Source organism: Caretta caretta, chromosome 27 (genome assembly GCF_965140235.1).
Source record: "Caretta caretta isolate rCarCar2 chromosome 27, rCarCar1.hap1, whole genome shotgun sequence".
Lineage (NCBI taxonomy): Eukaryota > Metazoa > Chordata > Testudines > Cheloniidae > Caretta > Caretta caretta.
In genome coordinates this window covers 6090245-6108488 of record NC_134232.1, presented here as the reverse complement: position 1 = coordinate 6108488, position 18244 = coordinate 6090245, and the positions used below count along the sequence as shown (strand labels likewise).

Genomic DNA, 18244 nt, shown 5'->3' with positions numbered 1-18244 from the left:
GTGGAAGGATACAAATGGCGTTGTGAGGCAGGCCTCGCTGGCAGTGACTGCACTATTGGCCTCGCTTCCCCCCCAGCAGGGCCGATAGCCACGAAAGGCAGGAGCAGCGAGCTCCCTCCTTTGAGGGCTTCCATTTCTCAGCTCTCCGCTTAGGCTTCCTGCTGTCAGTCACTGGCCAGATGGCATCCGACTCTGCTCCATATTAGCGACTACATGGCCAGCCACGCCAGATGACCGGGGCTGCTGGGCCTTGATAACTTGTTGCCTGGCAGTGGGCTAGGAGTCCTGGGTTCTATTCCTGGCTTTGCCACCGACTTGCTGCGTAACCACAGGCAAGTCACCCGGCCCCTCCCTCTGCCTCCGTTTCCTCATCTGCAAAACAGGGATAGTATTTACCTCCTTCACTGGGTGGCTGAGAGGCCTAGTCACTAACTTTGTACAGTGCTTTTGGGGTGGCTGCCATCTTGGCTGATGGACCGCGGTCCCCAAGAGCTCAACACTGGAGCTCCTACCTCTTGAACCAAAGGTTGCCTGACTGGGGCTGTCCCAGCCTCAGCTCCTTTGCAGATCAGGGATGGAGGGGGAGAGGTAACACTCACTCCCTGGGATGGATCCTTGCTACAGGTGTCTGGGTCCCATGCTGTGTTCCCCATCCTAGCCCGTCAAAACCAGAGCAAGCCACGGGTTAGGGATATTCTGCAGTGACAGTAATGCCAGACTTAATAACATTGCTGGCCAGACAACACGCGCTGGGCCCCCACAATTCCTATGGAGTTCACAGGGAATCGTTCAGCACCTGTCAGGATCAGAAGTTTTAGACACACTGCTCGAGAGGGGGTGCTCTTCCCCTGAGACTGCAAGTTAATGCCAAGAAGCCCTCCAACACCCCCTCCGCAGGGCTCAGAAGAACCATCAGCTGGTAATTAGCTTTGGCTGCTAACGACCAGGGTTCGTTTTAGACTCATAGACTTTAAGGCCAGAAGGGACCCTCATGATCATCTAGTCTGACCTCATACACGTTACAGGCCACAGAACCTCACCCGCCCATCCCTGTAAAAGACCCCTAACCTCCGGCAGTTACTGAAGCCCTCACATCATAATTTAAAGACTTCGAGTTACAGAGAATCCACTGTTTACCCTAGTTTAAACCTGCCAGTGACCTGTGTCCAAGAAGAAGATGAACCCCCCACCAGGATCTCTGCCCATCAGACCTGGGGGGAAATTCCTTCCCAATCCCAAATATGGTGATCAGCTGGACTCTGAGCACATGGGCAAGATCCCCCAGCCAGACACCCGGGAAAGAATCTCTATGGTAACTTGGAGCCCCCGTCCAGTGTCCTATCACCCGGCCATTGGACATATTTGTTGCTAGCAGTCCCAGTTTTGAACTGGCAAGCTAGCAAGGGAGAAAACAACATGCCACTGACGGTCCCCTGGGCTACCAAGCCCTCCCATCCCTGAGTCCTAATAACAAGCAGGGCTGCGTAGAGCCTTCCTTAGGTCTCTGCAGCCTCTGTAGGTCCCGCTGCCAGCCCACAGCTCGGGCACTTTGCTAATGCTTGTGACTAGGTTAGGGACACGGTGCCAGGGGAAAGCAGCTGAATCCAGGCAAGCTGGGCTGCACAGGTCACACTGTTCTGTAGCTGCATAGCCATGGTGACTGGCTGGGACGTCACAGCCTTCCGTAGTGCTCTGTGCTAATTGAAAGCCACATGTTCTTATGGGCAGGGCCCCAATTTGGGAGCCAGGAGGCTGAAGTGCAAATCCCAACTCAGCTACTGGGTGCACATGGGCTATTACTTCTCCTCTCTCTGCTTCAGTTTCCCCAATGAAGATAATGATTCAGACCCACCTTCAGGGATGTCTAGGGTGAAGGTACTAAGGACAACAATTTATTATTCATGCACTCATGGATGATGTTCAGACTCCCATGAAAATAGCATCCACTGCTGAGATCTCCGGGATAACACCGATGGATCATTTCCTCAGCCGTAGCAAATACTTAATGCCTCAGAGGCACCCTCCTTCCCTTATAATGCTCCTAGCCAGCTGTGGAATAGTGTGTGGGGAGGGAGGTTTCCTCCTGACTCCTACCAGAGACTATGCCCTGAAGCCTGAGGGTCCCCTGGATCGCCACATGCAAAAGTTATGAATGGCCATCAAAATCATCCAGCCCCAGTCTGCAACTCCCCGACCTGCAGCAGCAGATGCCACAGGCTGGATGGGATGCAATGGAAAGCAGCGTTTCCCTCGATTGTTTCCTCATGTATGTCCCTGCCCTGTCATTGCAGTACCCACTCCCTGGTTTTCAGCTGGGTCCCATGCAGGGCCAAGACTGCCTGGATGGAGGGAGGGAGGGTTAGAAAAAACTGCAACATGCGAAATTCTAAATTTCTGCAACTCAAATTCTGCAACAACCAGATGCTTCCTCTACCCTTAAGGAGACAGTCACAGGGCTTGGCCCTGCAAACGTTGCTCACGCAGAGGTCTGAACGCAATGGGACTACTCACTATACTCTGTACTACTCAGTGTGAATAATGGAGGCAGAACTGGCCTGGTTCACAGCCAGGCCTGAGTAAGTGTGACTGGGGTCCCCTGTTTAGAATGGAAGCGGCTGGAATGCAAAGAATTCCTGCAGGAAGGAACCAAACAAATAAAGGTGCTGTCCCTTTAAATAAAGTGCGATGAAGTGGGGGGAGGGGGATCTGATTTGCTAAATTAAGAAAATGTGGCCAGATGTGGGCAGCCACACAGTGGAGCGGCTTTGCGCAGCCCAGCACTCTGGGGGCCGGCTGCTGACAGTCAGACGTCTCTTTCCCAAATTGTCACGTCTCTGTAAGTACGGCCCCCCCCAGCGAGTGCGGGGAATATTTCCTTGTTTGGAAATTCTGGCTGGATCCGGGGAAAGAACTCACAGCACGTCAAGCCGCCCCCGCGGCCTGAGAACAAGGGCGGGGAGGGGAAGGCTTGTGCTGGAGCCAGTTAGAAAAGCCCCATTTCCCCAGGCTGCCCCAGAGACAATTAGTGCAGTCCTGCCTGGAGGTTTGGCTGTCACATGCCAGAGAAACTCGGGGTAATCACAGCAAGCCTCTCCCTGAGTTGAGAACAGATCGGCCTTAGTTATCAGATGGGCAAACTAACAATGGCTCCCTTTCCTAGACAGACAGACACACCCACCCCTCAGTGTCTCCCCCTCTCCCAAATTCACACACAGTCAGACACTCAAGCACACACAGGCGTGGATACAAATCCTGTCACATGCTCATGCATTTCAACACACACACACACACACACACTAACCCCGAGGACCTGATCTATGCATAAAATTAGCCTGACCAAGTGGCAGATGCTCAGGGCTGTGAAAAATTTCCCCTGTGGAGATGCGGCTAGATCAACCACCGAATGACCACGCCTGGATTAACCACATGGATGGAAAAACCCCTTCGAGAAACCCCAACCCCCGAGACACCCCCTCACCCCATGTTTCAGAGCCTGGGCTCCAACCCAAACTGGAACGTCTACACTGCTATTTTTAGCCCAGCGGCCTGAGCCCCGCAAGCCTGAGTCAATTGACCGGGGCTCTGAGACTTGGCACCCTAACCGTCAGAGATTGGCTTAAATGCCGAAGCACAAGATTTAATATCCCCGCCAATGTTTTTATCCTCACTCATTGCTCCTTGCCGGATAACATCGTCACGTCAGCCGCCAGCAGCTCCCATTGTGACACTCCTTGGTACAAGTTTAAAAGCATCCAGCACTCAAGGGGCCACGATCTTGTTACAAACGATGGTTGAGCTTACAGAGTAGATAGGGCCAGAAGCACCCTGGACCCAGATGCAACTAACATGCAGCTAAAGGGCTGAATTCATTCATCATTAAGAACAGGGCTAAAGGCAGCAGCAGATAAGCAACGAAAGGCTGGGCAAAGGTATGAACCACACAGGCTGGCTGCATGTTGTCCCCTTACCTCCTGGAAGCACCATGCACACAGCGGGCTCACGGCCAGACACTGCTTGCAGGAATTCACCCCGCGAGTGGTACAGATGTTACCTGAAAGAGAGAGACAGAGACCGATTAACACCTGTGCCGGCCTGGCCTGAAGCAAAGAGGCTCCTTCCAGATGCAAAGCAGGGTCACATTGTTCTTTGCTGATCAGGAAGGCTGGCTGGCGCCCAGCTCTCCTCGCACAAGGAAATGGCAAGTCTCTGAAATTCATTGTTATTGTTGGTATGTCCGAGAGGTCGCAGCCAAGATCAGGGCCCCATTGTGCTAGGGGCTGTACGGACAGTCCCTGCCTCAGAGAGCTTCCAGTCTACATAGACAAAGGGAAGGAGGGGAAGCAGAACCACAGAAGGGGAAGCAACTTGCCCAGAGTCCGGTAGCAGGACCAGAAGCCACGTCGCCTGCATGCTAGTCTAGTACCATCTCCCCTTGGCCATACTGCCTCTGTCTTCTGTGCCACCCTGCCATGCTCTGATTACAGAGGAGGCCATTTGCCTCTGTGGATGCCCGCAATCCGCGACTATCACACTGACTCTCCGATCGCCATGCCATGGGCCCCCAGTGAAGACAGTGAAGAATGAGAAGCCGCCAAAGAGTCTTGGGCCTGATTTTCAGAAGGGAGTACCTGCAATTCCCAGTGGCTTCAGTTCAGTGATGCTCACCCAGGCCGCCCATCGCACACAGACCCAAGAGGGGCACTGGCTGGTGGGAGCCCTTGGGTTTGGAGGAACAGCCCAGCAAATGCAGAAAAAGGTCCCACTCCTCTGTACTTGGGAAGGTTTGTGCCACCTCTGGTCCTGCCTTCCATGGTGCACGGGTCAATCATAGAATCATAGAATCATAGAATATCAGAGTTGGAAGGGACCTCAGGAGGTCATCTAGTCCCACCCCCTGCTCAAAGCAGGACCAATCCCCAATTAAATCATCCCAGCCAGGGCTTTGTCAAGCCGGACCTTAAAAACTTCTAAGGAAGGAGATTCTACAACCTCCCTAGGTAACGCATTCCAGTGTTTCACCACCCTCCTAGTGAAAAGGTTTTCCTAATATCCAACCTAAACCTCCCCCACTGCAACTTGAGACCATTACTCCTTGTCCTGTCCTCTTCTACCACTGAGAATAGTCTAGAACCATCCTCTTTGGAACCACCTCTCAGGTAGTTGAAAGCAGCTATCAAATCTCCCCCTCATTCTTCCCTTCTGCAGACTAAACAATCCCAGTTCCCTCAGCCTCTCCTCATAAGTCATGTGTTCCAGACCCCTAATCATTTTTGTTGCCCTTCGCTGGACTCTCTCCAATTTATTCACATCCTTCTTGTAGTGTGGGGCCCAAAACTGGACAGAGTACTCCAGATGAGGCCTCACCAGTGTCGAATAGAGGGGAACGATCACGTCCCTCAATCTGCTGGCTATGCCCCTACTTATACATCCCAAAATGCCATTGGCCTTCTTGGCAACAAGGGCACACTGTTGACTCATATCCAACTTCTCGTCCACTGTCACCCCTAGGTCCTTTTCCGCAGAACTGCTGCCGAGCCATTCGGTCCCTAGTCTGTAGCGGTGCATTGGGTTCTTCCGTCCTAAGTGCAGGACCCTGCACTTATCCTTGTTGAACCTCATCAGATTTCTTTTGGCCCAATCCTCCAATTTGTCTAGGTCCCTCTGTATCCTATCCCTACCTGCCACTCCTCCTAGTTTAGTATCATCCGCAAATTTGCTGAGAGTGCAATCCACACCATCCTCCAGATCATTTATGAAGATATTGAACAAAACCGGCCCCAGGACCAACACTTGGGGCACTCCGCTTGATACCTACCGGCTGCCAACTAGACATGGAGCCGTTGATCACTACCCGTTGAGCCCGACAATCTAGCCAGCTTTCTACCCACCTTATAGTGCATTCATCCAGCCCATACTTCTTTAACTTGCTGACAAGAATACTGTGGGAGGCCGTGTCAAAAGCTTTGCTAAAGTCAAGAAACAATACATCCACTGCTTTCCCTTCATCCACAGAACCAGTAATCTCATCATAAAAGGCGATTAGATTAGTCAGGCATGACCTTCCCTTGGTGAATCCATGCAGATTGTTCCTGATCACTTTCCTCTCGTGTAAGTGCTTCAGGATTGATTCCTTGAGGACCTGCTCCATGATTTTTCCGGGGACTGAGGTGAGACTGACTGGCCTGTAGTTCCCAGGATCCTCCTTCTTCCCTTTTTTAAAGATTGGCACTACATTAGCCTTTTTCCAGTCATCCGGGACTTCCCCCGTTCGCCATGAGTTTTCAAAGATAATGGCCAATGGCTCTGCAATCACAGCCGCCAATTCCTTTAGCACTCTCGGATGCAACGCGTCCGCCCCCATGGACTTGTGCACATCCAGCTTTTCTAAATAGTCCCTAACCACCTCTTTCTCCACAGCGGGCTGGCCACCTACTCCCCATGCTGTGATGCCCAGCCCAGCAGTCTGGGAGCTGACCTTGTTCGTGAAGACAGAGGCAAAAAAAGCATTGAGTACATTAGCTTTTTCCACATCCTCTGTCACTAGGTTGCCTCCCTCATTCAGTAAGGGGACCACACTTTCCTTGGCTTTCTTCTTGTTGCCAACATACCTGAAGAAACCCTTCTTGTTACTCTTAACATCTCTTGCTAGCTGCAGCTCCAGGTGTGATTTGGCCCTCCTGATTTCATTCCTACATGCCCGAGCAATATTTTTATACTCTTCCCTGGCCATTTGTCCAATCTTCCACTTCTTGTAAGCTTCTTTTTTATGTTTAAGATCAGCAAGGATTTCACCATTAAGCCAAGCTGGTCGCCTGCCATATTTACTATTTTTTCGACACATTGGGATGGTTTGTCCCCGTAACCTCAACAGGGATTCCTTGAAATACAGCCAGCTCTCCTGGACTCCTTTCCCCTTCATGTTATTCCCCTAGGGGATCCTACCCATCAGTTCCCTGAGGGAGTCGAAGTCTGCTTTTCTGAAGTCCAGGGTCCGTATTCTGCTGCTTACCTTTCTTCCCTGTGTCAGGATCCTGAACTCAACCAACTCATGATCACTGCCTCCCAGATTCCCATCCACTTTTGCTTCCCCCACTAATTCTTCCCGGTTTGTGAGCAGCAGGTCAAGAAAAGCTCCCCCCCAATTGGCTCCTCTAGCACTTGCACCAGGAAATTGTCCCCTACGCTTTCCAAAAACTTCCTGGATTGTCTATGCACTGCTGTATTGCTCTCCCAGCAGATATCAGGAAGATTAAAGTCGCCCATGAGAACCAGGGCGTGCGATCTAGTAGCTTCTGTGAGTTGCTGGAAGAAAGCCTCATCCACCTCATCCCCCTGGTCCCGTGGTCTATAGCAGACTCCCACCACTACATCACCCTTGTTGCTCACACTTCTAAACTTAATCCAGAGACGCTCAGGGTTTTCTGCAGTTTCATTCTGGAGCTCTGAGCAGTCATACAGCTCCCTTACATACAGTGCTACTCCCCCACCTTTTCTGCCCTGCCTGTCCTTCCTGAACAGGTCCCCTCCGAGAAGGCTGCGGAAAGCAGGCCGTGGCAGTGCACAAAGAAGTCATGGTGGAATGGAGCAGGGAGACGGGAGAAGAGGCGAGTGAACCGAGCTGGGCTGGCTCTGCAGAGAACTGGAAGGGATGGAGGCAAAGCAAGTGCACCAAGGTTGTGAGTTGAGGGGAAAACTCCTACCAGCTGAAGGATCTCTGGGGTTCAGTGTAAGCCTGGACCAAGGGGTTTGGTGACAGCAAAGGAGTTGGGGGGCTTTGTTCTGCAGCGGGCAGGGGGAGGTTTTGGAGAGAGCAGTGAGCTGTGAGAGCAGTGAGAGCAGTGAGCTGATGTGGATGGCTGCCCAAGGAGCAGGTGGGGGAGGATCAGGTTCTGTATCTGCACGCTAACGGGTGTAAAGTGGCCTCGCTACGGTGAAGTCAACGGAGTGGTGCTGACAGAACCCAGCTGGGAATCTGGGCTGATATTTGCACACACATGTGATGCAAGAGGAAGAGAAACAGAAAGATGATGACGACAGGTCTCACTAACTTGAGATAGGGATAGAAACCAGTGAACATGAGAAGTCAGGCTTCCTTGCCCTCCTCCCTCCCCCAATCCCTGCCCCCAAAACGAGTGCCTGTTCCGGGTGCAAGCAGAACTGGCTCCTTCCCAGCTGAGCAGAGGGCCTGGCTACGTTCCAAGGAGTTTAATCCTAAAGTGAACGCACTTGCACATAGATTCAGGAATTCCTTCTCCGCTCTCAGCGGCTTTCCATGCAGCTGGGGGCAGGAATTCCTGAGCATATGCAATATAAAGAACAATGCACAAAGCCTTCTCCGAGGCCAATCCTGGGAACCTAAGAACTGCCACAGCAGCTTCAAATGCTGGCACATCTAGTCCAGGATCCTGCCTCCGGCAGGGTACATCTACACTGCAGAAATAGGTGTGTCCTTCACTCGGCTTCAATTAGCAGTGTGGACACAGCAACCCGGGCTAGCAGAGCAAGTTACAACTGATAGGAGAGCCTGGGGTTGAAGTCGCGCTGCTAACCCAAGTTAGAAGCCATGTCTTCGCTGCTGTTTGAACCCGAGTTGGCGAATCTGGCTTGCAAACACTCCTTTTTTGCAGTGTAGACGCACCTTCCATGACCAGAAGAGAAGGAAGACAAATCCTCCTGGGGCTCCGCCGTGTTGTCTGTCTAGTGGGGACATCAAAGTTTCGAGAGAGCTTTTCTCCTCTGCTCAGCCACAGACTTGGCCTGCTCTGGTGTAGCTGAATCCTTGACAAGCGCTAGCATAGACAGACCAAACTGCCACCAGATGCCAGTTGAATGGGCCCATCCCAGCCCACTTTCAAGCCTTCTGAGGGGGATTCGGCTCCACGGGCAATAGCCAGCTGGGAGTTCCTGCAAGGACCGGCTGTCACCAGCTGTCAGGGCACTGCGCCAATCAGACCTTATCTCATCAGGGATAGAGGACATGGGGCAGAAAATGCTGGCCACAGCCTATCTATGCTAGGGCTCCCAGCAGTGGAGCCAGATACATGTCAGCAGTGGTCGGAAACTTTCACAAAATTCCCCTGGTGTCGGCAGGACCCTGTGGTTGGGGCCTGTTGGTGTCAGCCTGGCTGCAATGTGGCCAACAACGGTTGTTACCAGCGGGAACTGGTGCTAGTGCAGACAGAGCCAGTGCGTGTAATAAAACTCACTGCTCCAGGGCACCCCCTTGCAACGTCAGGGGGCATCGCAGCAGCTTTGCCTCAGTTTCCCCTGGGTCTTCCAAAACTCCATCCAGCCTCCAATGCCTTCCAAGCTGCTCTGATGACTTAGCCCTCCAACTAAGCCACATTTAGCCCCACCCCTTCCAGTGTACCAGTGTCTCCAGGCCTTAGGTCAATGGGAGCGACACTTCTATAGTTAGGTCGGTGTAAACTGCCTTGCATCGCCCTAACTCTGTAGCATGTACCTGACCACAGATCTGCCATTTTTCTTCCTCCCCTGTATCAGGGCTCCCACATTCCTTCTTCCCCCTGACTGCAAGGGTCCCCTCCAGCCCTCTCATGAGGATCTGTAAAGAGTCCTCTTAGCTTAGCTTCAGGGTCCTCAGGCTCATGAGGACTCCGTCCCCAGACCCTGGCCATCAGAGATCTAACAACTGCCCCTCTCTCCCCTTAGCTCCATCTAGTAGACTCCTCATACAGTCACACCACTACTACGCTCCCTTACCCTGCTCCAGAGGCTTTAAAAATCCCAGGAAAGTGCTTTCCCAATACTCTGAGTATCTTCTGTCACCTTCAAGTATCTAAATTCTCCCCATAGACCCTGCCTTTCCTGGGAACACGCCCTGCATTCGCATATCAGCTGATCAGCTGTTTCTTTAACCTGACCTGCCTTTCCCAACCCATTGTTGTCTGGACTCAATAAAGATCAATGATTATTCAACCCACAGGGACTAGTCAACACTGCAAATGTGAGAACGTCACTGAGCCATGCAGAACTTTGCTGCGAGTAGTGCATTTGCCTCTATTCTGGGGCTTTTTTTATAGCCTCTTCTTCCTCTCATCGGCCAGTAATTCTTGTCATTCCTTTTTAAACTAACCTTGAAATCCCTGATTACTCAGTGGAATCTTTAGAGCAATTTCTCCATATATATATATGCTTTTTCTCCACTCACTTATTTACTCCCCCTCCCAGCTCAGCTTTTTTCCTTTTAAGGCCCCACTCTGTGGAGGTATGGTGGGGCATGACTAATTGAACAGGGCTTTCAGCTGGCCCCAGGCCTAAAAGGGGCAGGCTGCCAGTCACAGGGTGCTGGGTGATGTTGCTGGCCTGTGATATGCAGGAGGTCAGACTAATCTAGTGGTCCCTTCTGGCCTTAAACTCTATGGTTCTCCAGTGTCACTGCCTTTTCCTGCACCTCAGTTTCCCCATGAAAACACAGAGCTGCACCGTCTTCACTAGGATGCTGAGCATTCGTGTAACTAGTGTCTGTAAAGTGCGTGGGGATCCTTCGTGCAATCGACGGATCGCTGTGGTTACCGCAGCGCACCTGGCTGGCGGCGGGTGTAACGCTGTGACTCTTTGGAAATCCTTTGCTGAAGGGCAGTTGTTGGTTCTGAAGCCTCTCCCTCCTGCATGGCCTGGCATCACCGCCTGGGACTAACAGAATCATAGAATATCAGGGTTGGAAGGGACCTCAGGAGGTCATCTAGTCCAACCCTCTGCTCAAAGGGGGACCAATCCCCAATTAAATCATCCCAGCCAGGGCTTTGTCAAGCCTGACCTTAAAAACTTCTAAGGAAGGAGATTCCACCACCTCCCTAGGTAACGCAAATCATTGCCTCACAAAGAATCATTGGGTCGCACGGCCACTTGTGCACATGTGCCGAGGCAGCAAAGCACGGGTGATAGCTGTCTCGCTAGGGACTGTGCCGGCAACCTCCAGCGCAAAACACCTGAGCTACTATGGCGTGAGCCAGACCTCCCCAGCAAGGTCTGTAACAGCCTCAGGCCCTCTGTGGATCAGCACAGATGGGGACACACAGCACACACTGCGCAGTGGGTTCCACATGTATGTGTTTTCCTGGAAAAGAGGCTTCCATTACCAGAGCCCCTGCGGACTGACTGGTCCCTCTGATTTCAATCCATCCAGGGCTTCTTGGCATCCTGCCTCCACCTGAAGCACCCTTCAGGGCCCCATGGATTTTATCAGTGCAGTGCCCACACCAGCCAGAGAGGGCGCTCTTTAGGTACATGGTAACCCACCTCTGCATGGTTTGTGAGTTCTCTCCCGGCGCCATGGATGAGGGCCCCATGGATTTTATCAGTGCAGTGCCCACACCAGCCAGAGAGGGCACTCTTTAGGTACATGGTAACCCACCTCTGCATGGTTTGTGAGTTCTCTCCCGGCGCCTAGCACAACCAGGCCTGGGGGTCTGACAAAGGCGCTAATACAATACCAACAATACTAACTGGTCGGACTGGCCGCAGGAGCTGATGCTGCCTGTAAATGGGTCCTGTTGTGGGGAAGAAGGGAGCCAGAGGAGGCAGCTGGCTCGGGGGCTGAGGGAGACCCGCTGACTGATGACCTCTCTCCTGTTACTGAGGCCCCGTGATGAGTCAGCTGGGTTTAAAGCACCAGGCCTCCTGCTCCAGCCCCATCGCTTGCCCCACTGCAGTGTATGTTGACAGGACAGAGGCTGGACTGAGAGGCGCCTGTCGCAAAACAAGACGGCCTGACTCCCTGCTCCGGGATGGCCTGGCTCTGTGCACTGCAGCTGCAGACGCGGGGGTGGAAGTACCAGCGTTTGAGTGCTGTAGCTAAGGGGATGGGAGGAGGGGAAGGCAGGAAAATGAAAGCAGAACAGGAAGAGGAACCAGTGAAGCAACAGCGGCTGGTAGGAAATTGCTTAAAATAGCTGGGTGCCCAGACTGATTCTTTGCCCTTGCCTCAGAGCGATCGGAGCAGGAAGGGACACCCTCCCTGGGCTCGCTTGTATGCACGGCTTTTGGCCCTCACTGGGGCAGGACATAATGGGCCTGCCCTTAGCCAGCGCGGGGCACATGGCCAGGCTTCCTGCTCCATCCTAAGCAGCAGCTCACATCAGTCATTTGCACAGGGCAGGGGTGCTGTAGGCAGGCTAATGCCCACTGTAAAACTCAGCCCCCACACTCTTTAGGGACCCATTTTTCCAAAGAGTGATGGGTGCTGGGGGCAGTTTAATGGAAAGGGGTCTGATTCCTTTCCCCGCCCCGAGCCTTGTATCTCCTACCAGGAGAGCCACATCACCCATGTACAGTGAGCATCTGATTCTGCAGCACTGGGCATTCACTCTGCACTGGTGTCAGTGCCCAGCCCCAGGGGTGAGGAAAAGGGCCATCAACACTGAGCTTTGCCCACATAATCCCTAGCTTTCATACAGCACGTTTCGCCCATAGATCTCAAAGTGCTTTACAACCATTACCCCTATTATACAGAGGGGGAAATCAAGGCACAGGAAGCAGAAGTAATTTGCCTAACATCACCAGGACTAGAACCTGGCTCTTTTGAGTCCCAGAGCAACACTCCTTCCATAAAACCACCAAAGACCCTTATTAAAGAAGATAATCTCTATTGACCACCCAAATTACAGGTCACTAAGTGCCCGTCTATATTGAGGGCATTCATACCAGCGTAGCTACAATGATGTTACAGTCAGCGCCCTGCTGTGTAGATACACAGGTATGGATGGTTATCACCTGTTCTTTCCGTTCTCCTGCCCCCTTCAGTGTCAACTCTCCCCAGCCCTGCCAAGACCCTGCCAAGCTGCAGTCCGGGCACTATGAGCACGGGCACTGGATTTCTTTTGCTCATCAAAGCTGGAAGACAGCCACAAAGGGGCTCAGAGAGCGGCTTAGTGCTAGGGAAATCTCAGGAGAAGCATTAGCTTGGCAGCCTGCGGGAGAAGCACAAAGGGACCCTCAGTTGGCCATTGCGGGCGTTCAGGATTCTGCACTGGGTCCTGCAAACCACTGGAGCTCCTGATAGATACATAAGACACAGAGGGTACCTTTGAAAGCTAAGGGGGCTCAGGCCACAGGGGTGGGCAGTGTCTAGCCCCCCTCAGAACAAAACCTGTGAGGCAGCCCTCACATGGCGTCCCGCAGGTTTGAACCAGTGCCACCACAGTCTCGCGGAGGGAGGGGAAGGTGTTCAGGTAGGCTCCCTGACCCCTCTGCAGCCCGAGAATTTCCTCCATTCCTCACTTCTGTCTTCCTAAGAACCACATTCACCCGCTGAGTCATGGGTTGCGATCACCAGAGCGCAATACTGAGCCCATGGTGCTTAGTTCTCCTTCAGCAGCCAACCGGCAGAGCATGCTTCCTATCAGACAGGTTTTCTCCCCTCCGTGTTCGGGGCCTGTTGACAGGTGTGGTCATTAGTCTCACCCTGGGCTAGCTGGGGCTCCTCCCTTGCCCCACACAGCTGTGTTAGGGATAGAGCCCGCCTAGGAATGAGTCAATGTGGGGTCTAAAGCTGGCGCTGCATGACCTTGGGCAAGTCACTTAGGCCGAGTGTGGCAGCACCTGTCATGGATGTGAACCTGAGCTAGAGGCCATCTGTTGGACACAAAGCACTAAATATCCTGGGCTAAAGAACACGGGGACAAATGGCTCCCCATCTGCGTGTTGCAGCCACACTGTGCAGCTGGGACCTGGTGTGGTAAGGTCTCCCCTGGAGGGTCCTGAGCTAGGAACCCCATGGAGCACGTCCAACAGAGGCTGAGCCGGTCGTGCCAGCACTTGGAGCAGAGAGCTCAGCTGTAGCTAAACTCTGAGGCCTCCTGAAATCCGCCCCCCTTCCCCCCCCAGCGCCCTCGGGAAAGTCAAGCACCAGCGATGATGAATCCCAGCTCAGCTGCTTTCCAACCAGCGCCACCACTTAGCCCCTGTCTGCTGCGTTACCCTCCTGGCCACTTCCTTTTGATTCACTGCAGTAGCGAGAAGGGCCAGGGGGTTTTCAGGGCTGGCTACAGGCAGGTGGTGAGGGAGAAGCAGACTCAGCAATGCTGGTCCCAGAGGAATTGTGTTTCTGTATACAGAGTGCCAAGTTTTCTTCCTTGGTGCTGGTGTAACTGGCAGACAGTGGGGTGAAACTGGCACCAGTGAGATCTGAATCAGGGCCCTGGTGCTGTCTCCTTTTGGGCGGGGCTGGTCAAAGAAGCCGGAGGGGGATAGGTGCACAAATCCCATTGACATACAATGAAAGTCAGGTATCTAACTCCTTTAGGCTCCTGTGACCATCCTGGATTCCACATAATTCCAAGCTCCTCTCTGAGGCCTCGATCCATGTCCCCTGTCCTGGGCAGACCCCTGCAGGGCATTGGCACTGCAGAGCCACCTATCTGCCTTCTCCCTGACTGGATGGGCTCTGCTTGTTCATTGGTTCATGGTGCAGTCAGCGCTCTGGCTGCCCGCTGACAAACACAGCGGGCTGAGTCTCCATTGTCCGACCCCTTGTGTCCTCATTTACACCCAGGCAAAGAGGGCGTAAAACTCTCCCCATGCAGGGAGCAGAGAATTCAGATCTGGCAGCGTTTTATCCCCGGGCAGACTGGCTAGCCACTGTCCCGGGCACGGGAGTCAGTATTGTATGCCAGTGTCTGTTACCTGCCCAAGAACATTAGTTGGAGCGGAGGCAGGGGTAAATTAGGTGGGATGCCAGCAGGAGAGAAGCAGTCATATCCCCAGGCGGCCGCCTGGTTTTGCTGGGTACTATAGGGGTCATGATGAGCTGGGAGATTGTACCCTGGAGGTTCTGATGAACAATGGTAAGGGTGGAGCAATGTCTGAGTGGTTTGAGATGTTAACAGACCCCCAGAGATGAGACTGAACACACGCATTCCCTGACTGCATTACTAGCATAGTGCCCCAGCGCTGAGACAAGACTGCTGCACGGAATACAAAGGGGGGTTCTTTATAGCCTCTGCTGGACACAGACAGCCCCGGTCCTTTCTGGGCCTCTAGCTCCCAGCCTGTGCCACCCCAGTTTCCGCACACGTGGTCTCCCCGAAGTCCTGGCCCGGCCCAATCCGCACAGAAGAGACTGCTAACTCTGCAACAGGCTATCCGCAAAGGGTAACCCTCCCCCCAGACCCTAACCATTCTCTGTGGCCATGCACCTCGTGTCGCCATCTACCCCAGTGCCAAGCAGGTGGCAAACGCTGCCACTCGGCTCTCTGGGGGCAGGGACTGGCTTCCTGTGCTGTTTGTACAGCACCTACCACAACACATGGAGTAAATAATACGGATGATTCTGGTTCACCCAGTCAGCTCGCTGTGGCCACACTCGACCCAAAGCCTCGTTGAAAAACCTGGCCAGCCAGCACATCGGAAAGCACAACCTGTGTCCCCCATCTAGACTTACCCCTAGGCTCCAGCTGTGGCATAACTGACACCAAGGGGGTTTTATTGCTGCCAAATAATTAATGTGCAAGAGTTTTCTCACTGTAAAATCCTCAGTAGAGACATGGCCTGGATAGTTTTATTGCCTGGTAGCCAGGCAAGGCCAGCTGTAAACCCTCAGGGAAAACCAAAGTGCATCCAGCGGCCAGTGCCTGGGCGGTTGTTATCCCATGGTAAAAACACACCTATTTTGTCAGGCGGCGTGGGCAGAAGTCAGAGGTGATGTGTCAGGTGCAGGTCTCATGGACTCACACCCATTCACCATCGTGTAACTAAGTCTCAGCTGGTGTGTGATACACACCCAGAGGGCTGGAAGGGGGCAGGCTGCATCACCATAGCCCTGCTCTCTGTGTCTGGCCCTGTGTAGCCCGCATGCACTCAGTCTTCCCCTGGCCCAGGAATGCTTGACAGGACCTCGCAGTGGGTGGGTCAGGAGCAAGAAACTCAGCACCAGCCCTCTCAGCGCTGTCAGGCCTGGTCAGGATGGGGGGTAGCCTCAGGGGAACAGCAGGAAGGGCTGAGATGGGGCGTGGGAATGGCCGAGGAGAGACCCGGCCGAGTCCTCCGCACACGGCTTTGCAGCGCAGGGATTTGGGACCCAGCTCTCGTGTGATGCTGGCTTGTTTCACCAGGAAAAACCCAAACATGGCAAGGCTTTCTGCCACCTCTGCAGGAGCTGCCCTGTGCATGTCCCAGTATGCTTCTTTCCTGCACAGAGGCTGGGAATATTCCTGCTAGACAGAGACACAGCCAGACATGTAAACCCACGCCCAGACACCAAACCAATCACAAGGGAAGTGCCAATCCACACTCATGCCGATGGTGCCGCGCCATTGCGCAGCACCACACACCAAACACACCCACACAACATGGTGCAACCACACGTCACAAACCACACACTTCCACACGCGCGCCAAGGGTGCAGTCACACACCAACCCACAGCAACACAAATGGTGCAATCACACATCACAAAACACTTCCACACACACGCACCAACACCAACGGTACAACCACACATCACCAAACACACACTTCCACATGCACACTGAGGGTGCAGTCACACACCAAACACACACACACACTGGGACTCACAGATCCTCGAGTTCGGAGATAGAAAGGACTTATGGGGTCCCCAGTCCATTTCAGGGGCCAGGGCAGGTTAGTCCCTGCACACACCTCAGCTAGTTTTAAAAAGCCCAAACAAAGGGGCTCTGGTACCTCTGGCTCTTGCCAACGCCAAGCCTTCAAAACTCAAACGATTGGCTTTAAAAACACGAGATTTTAAAAACACTCAATTCTGGGGTTCTTTTTATTTCTCTTCCGGGCGTGGGGGGCGGGGGGCGTCTTTGGGGTCACCTTTCCCAGCTCTCCCCTGCCGCTGTGAGGCTTTTAAAAAGTGAGTCTCATGCAACCCCTTGAGTGCAGGGGCTTGAAGAAAAGCACCAGGCTATCGCAAGCCTCAGGCTAAAGTCACGAGCCGTTGCAACACCTCGCTGCCTGGGGAGGACACCTCAACCTCCTGTAGCCCAGGGGCTATGCAGACTCCTGGGGCTTTCACCCAAGCAATGGCCCGCTCGGATCTGGAGACCTACCCAACTCCTAGCGCCTCAGTGTGCGGAGCATCGAAACGCACACACCCAATAGGAGCTGAATACGCAGAAACACAGAGTCAGGTACCTACCCCCCCCCCCCCCCCCAACGCGCACCCATCCCCTCCGGCACAATCTATGCATCGCTGGGAGCGGAGCAAACAGAGTTTGCAACCTTCCCCCCCGGGGCAATGCCGGGCACCGGCCACCCTCGTGCCCGAGGGTAACCCAGCGCGACCCCCGGAGCCCGGGGAACCTACCCTGGAGTCCCGCAGCGCACAGCGCCAGCACCAGGGTCCGGAGCGCCGGGCGGAGTCCCCGCATCTTCTCCGAGTCCGGACTTCAGCGCTGGGAAGGCGGCGAGGGCTGGAGCCCGGGGCTGGGACGGCCGGAGCTTTTGAGCCACCCGGGGGGATGAATCATGAGGCTGAGGGCCTGAGCCGCACGGACGTGCTGATCCAGAGCCCGGGCTGCCTGGAGGAAACTCCGCCGTCAGCTTTGAGTCAGCGACTGCCCCCGCCTGTCTGCCTGCAGCGCGGCGCTCCTGTCTCTGCGTCCGTCTCCTCCCAGGGCCTTATAAACCCAGCCTGGCTCCGGGACCGCCGGCCTAGCCCCCGGGCTGCAGCCACTCTGGGGCCAGAGCCTGCTTTTACACCCTGCACCCGCCCCAGGAGCGTCTCCCTGGGTTTCTTTTCTGCCTCTGCTCTAGCTAGAGATAGGGCCTGGATCCAAACCCTTGGAGTCCAAATTCCGGGGGAGGTCAGATCCAGATGCAAAACACCCAACTCTCTTCTGGCTGACGCTGGTGTAAATCAGGAGTAACTCCACTGAAGTTAATGGAGTGATGCTGCTGTCAAGCTGGTGTAAGTGCAGGGGGGTCCGACTCAGGGTCTGAACAGACAGGGGCTTTGAGTTTGGATGCAGCCGTCCCAAAGGTGGAGGAAGTTTAAGATCTGGTTCTGAACTTTGGGCCTGCTTCGCCTCCTATCTGCACCAGTTTTACCTCGTTGACAAAAGTGGAGTCGCTCCAGATTTACACTGATGGGAGAGATGCTTTCTGTCTCAGACCCAGCTCTACTGTGGGGAAGTAGCCAAACTTCGGGGGGGCTTGTCTGATCTGGGGAAATCTCTGACCTTTTGGATCTGCCCAGAGTCCTACCTGTCCTCGGTGCATGGCTGGAAGGGGCCAGTGCCACAAGGAAATGAACCTCTA

At 53.9% G+C, this 18244-nt stretch overlaps 1 protein-coding gene across 1 annotated transcript in view; it reads right to left on the bottom strand.

Annotated features, from left to right (window-relative positions):
- Positions 1–17696, bottom strand: part of ITGB3 (integrin subunit beta 3) — a 44684-nt gene extending 26988 nt beyond the window's left edge. The window contains exons 1-2 of the mRNA XM_048830334.2: positions 17292–17696; positions 3969–4051 (exon numbers count right to left, since the gene is read on the bottom strand). Of these exons, the coding sequence (XP_048686291.2) occupies positions 3969–4051; positions 17292–17355 (147 nt within the window). The 5' untranslated portion in view covers positions 17356–17696. The remainder of the gene's footprint in view (positions 1–3968; positions 4052–17291) is intronic.
- Between the last annotated feature and the right edge of the window lie 548 nt (positions 17697–18244).